Here is a 5,279-nt window from a genome sequence, read left to right as displayed (position 1 = left end):
TTTTTGTTAAATAAAAAATATGTTCATATATTTTTTTAAATGAATTTCCATTTTTTATATTAAAAACATGTTTTTTCAAATAGTTTTGGATTTGAAAAATTATGTGCAAACTTGAAATAAATTAGCAAATTTAACAATATTCATAAAGTTAAAAAATTTCGTGAACTTGAAATATGTTTGTGAATTTGGCCCCCCACGATGTTGATGCACCAAGAGGCTCCACATTATTTAGGGAGCATAATATCTTAATTAACTTATACAGATTTTTGCAATTTAAAATAAGTGTTTTAACTTTAATATAATTTTGTATTAAAGTTAGTATAAAACTGAGTATTTAATTTGGGATGAAGGGAGTAGGTGAATAGGAAGCATGTGCCAACTACCTTCTTTAAGAAACGTAATGTCATAGAGAGCCACCCATTTTTTAATTTAGAAGAGGAAGGGATAAGGTCAGCTACAGTATTTGTCACTTACCTCAGTCCACTCGCTCTCCGGGCAACACCTTGCTCTTCTCCTTAAAAAAAGCAACATCTTGCTCGCCACCGCCCCAATCCAAATCATGTCTCATCAGAATCCAAGTACCCCCATGGTGAAGCGCCAAGCTGCAACAGCAGCAGCCAGATCGCGGGTCGTGAAGATGAACTGGACTGGGAAGGTGGAGATTTGTGGTGGGAGCCCCCGCGCGTCCGAGGTGTCATGGGTGCTGCTGCAGGGACCCGGCGAGGACTGGTTGGTTCTGCAGTCGCGGAGATGAAGGAGGGACTTCGCGGCTTGGTACCGTTTGTTGCGCCGCCGTCGCTATCACTCATACAGAGGCCAGGACAAGCAGGGCGCCGTCGACGACCAAACCAAGCCCAGTTTCCAGGTTTCATGATATTCCTCCCCTTCCCTAATTCTACTTTTTATTTCTTAATTTATTTCTTTGCATTCAGAGCTTTGGAAGGTCTAACTTGTTGAGAATTGATAAGAAGAACAATAAATTTGGTGATTGAGTTTTTTGGGGAAATTTTTGTGTCAATAGAACAGAGGAGGGATAGTTTGTTGCAAAATTAACATGTAAAGTCCGTGCAATTTTTGTTACTGTGCTAACAAGGAAGGATTATTACTTGTGATGAAGGAATTAATGAGAGGTTGACACCAAAATATATTCAGGTGGGGGATTATATTATCAAAAAAAAATCAGGTGGGGCTTCTCGCACCCTGGTATTTTCTCAAAAATAAAAAAAAGGTTCGACGGGTGGGCTAGCGGCTGATTTCCTTTTTGCGCGCGCATGAAAAGCGTTCGCGCCCCCACCCCCACTTCTTCCCAAAGTTTCGCGGTCTCCTCAATCCTCTCCCGATCATAACGAACTCATCCACCTTTCTCCAAAACAGATTATGTCCGGCCTCCAAGTCTGCTTCATCTACGACGTTTGAGGAGGAGTTCCTTTGCTGCCCCTGCGATGGACGAGGACGACCAAGCAACGCACGGCGGCTCCTCTGCTTCCGCGGCGATGGAGGAAACAACACGAGGCGACGCTAGCGATGTGCCAAGGTATCTCTCTCTTTTATTTTTTTTGTGTGTGTTTCTCTACGCTTTGTTATCTGCCATGTGCCCGGTCTATGACTTTGTGTGTTGCCATCACACTTCTGAAACTGCATTCCTCATTGTGTTTCGTTGTGAACTGTGATTATGCTTTGCTAGCCATTGTGCATTGTTCTTTTGATCTACTTTTAATGACATCCCATTCACGGACTACGTTTTCACATGTCCGGTTTACACGTTTGCTTATCCAGCATGTAATTTGTTTTTTTGTTATGACTTTTAATCTTTCAAGATGCATATACAGATTTACTGAAACTGAACATAGATTTGTAACTTGAGCATGCCAATGTTACTTAATACATGTGCTTAGTTGTTTTCCTCCAATTACTTTGATGCCTCAATATGTCTAATTTTTAAACTTCAAATTGTCATATATATATATATATGTGTGTGTAGCACTATGGGCAACAACCGTAGTTGGATGTACAGAGAGAGAAAAGGAAAGTTGTTCAGTGAAACTTGGAGACAGGGTTTGGAGAATTTCCTGGATCATGCATTTTCATTGCCCGAAGCCACTGTAGATGAGAAATCCCATTGTCCGTGCACTAAGTGTTTCTGTCGTCATAAGCGCAAAAGGGATGAGATGACCATCCATTTGTGCGCCAATGGTTTTCAGTTAGGATATGAGAAATGGACTAGTCATGGGGAGCCTAATATACCTGAAAACATAGAGCAAGACGATTTTGTGAGAGATGTAGATAGAATGGATGATATGTTAGTTGATGCAATTGCTGCGGAAGGAGTTTTTCCAGGTGAAGAACCAACACAAGCTGCCCAAAAGTTCTACAAAATGTTGGTTGAAGCTGACACACAACTGCATGCGAAGACATCACAAACTCGTTTGTCTACTGTGGCACGGCTAATGACTATTAAGACACAACATAATTTGTCAGAAGCTTGTTACAATGAAACGATGACCCTAATACATGATGTTCTTGGAGATGATGCTGCAAAAGAACTCCCTACAAACTTCCATAGGTCAAAAAAGCTTGTGCATAGTCTAGCCATGCCATATGTGAAGATTCATGCATGCCCCAAAAATTGCATGATTTATTATAAAGAAAATGAAAACAAAGAGAAATGCCCAATCTGCAATGAACCTAGATACGAGGAAACAACCACAGGGAATAAATCTAGGAAGGTACCACGCAAAGTTTTGCGCTATCTCCCTATAACACCTAGACTGCAGCGGTTGTACATGTCACAGAGCAGTGCCAAGCACATGGACTATCATGCTAGGCCACGGAATAACAAGAAAGTAATGGTTCATCCTTCCAATGGAGAAGCCTGGAAGGAACTAGACAAACAATTTCCTGGTTTTGCTGAGGAGGTGAGGAATATTCGGCTGTGCCTAGCGACCGATGGATTCACACCTTTTGGTATTTCAGCAGCCTCATATTCTTGCTGGCCTGTCTTTGTTGTTCCCTATAATCTCCCACCTGAAATGTGCATGAAGCAAAATAACTTGATCCTTGCACTAGTAATTCCTGGACCAGATCATCCAGGGAAGAACTTAAATGTTTTCATGCAGCCCCTGATTGATGAATTAGATGATTTATGGAAAAATGGTGTTGTTACCTATGATTGTCATAGAAAGCAAAACTTCCTAATGAAGGCAGCCCTTTTATGGACTATTCATGACTTTCCTGCTTATGGCTTAGTATCATGTTGGAGCACACATGGCAAACTTGCTTGTCCTATATGTGGATGTGACATAGATACGTTTTCCTTAAAGAATGGGCATAAACCATGTTGGTTTGATTGCCATAGGAGATTCCTTCCAGCTGACCATGTGTTCCGTAGGAGTTTGAATTGTTTCCGTAAGAAAACAAAAGTTCTTGATCCTCCACCGAAGCGCCTCTCCGGGGAAGAGGTATATGAACAGCTCCAAAGCCTTGTTCCTGATGAAAATGGAAAAAATACCTTTGCTGATTTCGGGAAGGGGCACAACTGGATTAGCATAAGTGGTTTGTGGCAGCTTGAGTACTTTAAAAAGTTGTTGCTTCGCCATAACATTGACGTAATGCACAATGAGAAAAATGTTGCTGAGGCTTTGTTAAGCACGTGCCTTGATATTCCGGATAAAACTAAGGATAATATTAAAGCACGTCTTGATATGGATGAAATATGCAACAGACCAAAACTTAAGTTAATACAGAAACCTAATGGTGGGTGGCAGAAACCAAGAGCAAAATATTGTGTGAGTAAGGATGACAAACTAATCATCCTGAAGTGGTTCAAAGAATTGATGTTTTGTGATGGTTTTGCGGCTAATTTGAGAAGAGCTGTTAACTTGACCCAAGGAAAGTTTGTTGGACTCAAAAGCCATGACCACCACATAATTATGGAGCGCCTCCTGCCAATTGCTCTACGGGGCTTCATCCCAGAGAGTGAATGGCGGGCCATAGCAGAGTTAAGTTTTTTTTATCGACAGTTGTGTGCTAAAGAGATTGATCCAGAACGGATGCGTACACTTGAAAAGGAGATTCCTATTCTGTTATGCAAGCTTGAGAAAATGTTTCCACCCGGCTTCTTCAATGTGATGCAACATCTAATTGTACATCTCCCGTACGAGGCAAGGGTTGGGGGCCCTGTGACATACCGTTGGATGTACGTCTTTGAGAGGTATGTCAAATAATCTAATGTTGTGGATTTCTTCTAGCTATAATTTTCTTATGTCAAGTTATTTATTGCAGGGCAATGCACCATCTTCGATTGAAAGTTCGCAACAAGGCAAGAGTAGAGGGTTCAATTGTGGAGGCTTGCATAGTACAAGAGATAACAAACTGTGTATCTTTGTACTTCAGTGACCATGTTCACAGTACATGGAATAGGAAGTCTAGATACAACAATGGAGGAAAGCAGGTTCAAAATGATGGTTGCTCACTAGATGTGTTCCAATATGAAGGCACCCTTCATGGTAGGGGTGAGTCTCGATACCTCACACATGAAGAACTGAATGCTGCGAAGCTATACATTTTGACCAATTGCTCTGATGTTGATAAATTTCGAGAGTAAGTCATTTTATTTTTACACTTCACCCTTATATGCCATAATTTTCTAATTATATGCCATCTATAGAGCATTTTCTGAACAGAAGTATGCGAAGCACCCCAATTTGTCTCTGGAGGGCCTGGATAAAATGATGACGGAAGAATTCGTTGATTGGTTTAAGACTGTTGTAATCACTATCTCATTGATTTCTTGACTTAGATTGATCAATGTTATGTTTACTAACTTGAAATATTTTTTATTGATGGCAGTGTAAAAAAGACCCAAGTTCTGACAAGGACATGTGGAATTTAGCTAATGGATGCAGTTCTAGAGTATTTTCATATAGTTCCTATGACGTGAATGGCTTTCGTTTTAGGTCAGAACGATATGAGAAACTCCATAAAAGGTTGAGAACAGTGAACACTGGAGTTTGTTTGGCATCCTTCACGTCCGACAACAAACAACTTGACTACTATGGTGTGATCGAGGACATTATCAAACTATCCTTCACTGCAGGCCGAAAAATTGAGATGGTACTCTTCCAATGCCGCTGGTTTGATCCAACTAAGGGTACGAGGTGTGAAGAAAAATTAGGTTTGGTGGAGATTAGGCCATCTTCAAGGCTTGCGAACTTTGAACCATTTGCCATGGCTCACCAAGCTACTCAAGCTTATTATTTGAAATATGCTTCTCAAAGGCA

General features: G+C 40.8%; 1 protein-coding gene across 1 annotated transcript; it reads left to right on the top strand.

Moving 5' to 3' along the window:
- The first annotated feature begins 433 nt into the window (after window positions 1-433).
- On the top strand, window positions 434-4,223 carry LOC123408233. The gene is made up of 4 exons (XM_045101387.1): window positions 434-865; window positions 1,375-1,534; window positions 1,982-3,031; window positions 3,356-4,223. The coding sequence occupies exons 1-4, from the start codon at window positions 697-699 to the stop codon at window positions 4,221-4,223; spliced, it is 2,247 nt and encodes a 748-aa protein (XP_044957322.1). The 5' UTR covers window positions 434-696.
- The last annotated feature ends 1,056 nt before the right edge of the window (window positions 4,224-5,279 follow it).

Source organism: Hordeum vulgare, chromosome 7H (genome assembly GCF_904849725.1).
Source record: "Hordeum vulgare subsp. vulgare chromosome 7H, MorexV3_pseudomolecules_assembly, whole genome shotgun sequence".
Lineage (NCBI taxonomy): Eukaryota > Viridiplantae > Streptophyta > Magnoliopsida > Poales > Poaceae > Hordeum > Hordeum vulgare.
This window is presented reverse-complemented; position numbering and strand designations above follow the sequence as displayed.

What these genes read in the sequence shown, in the direction of transcription:
- LOC123408233 (XM_045101387.1), top strand. Translation starts at nt 697, where the DNA reads ATGGGTGCTGCTGCAGGGACCCGGCGAGGACTGGTTGGTTCTGCAGTC. An exon ending in AAACCAAGCCCAGTTTCCAG is followed by an intron (nt 866 to 1,374) that starts GTTTCATGATAT and finishes TCTCCAAAACAG; the next exon opens with ATTATGTCCGGCCTCCAAGT. An exon ending in TATAATCTCCCACCTGAAAT is followed by an intron (nt 3,032 to 3,355) that starts GTGCATGAAGCA and finishes TGATTGCCATAG; the next exon opens with GAGATTCCTTCCAGCTGACC.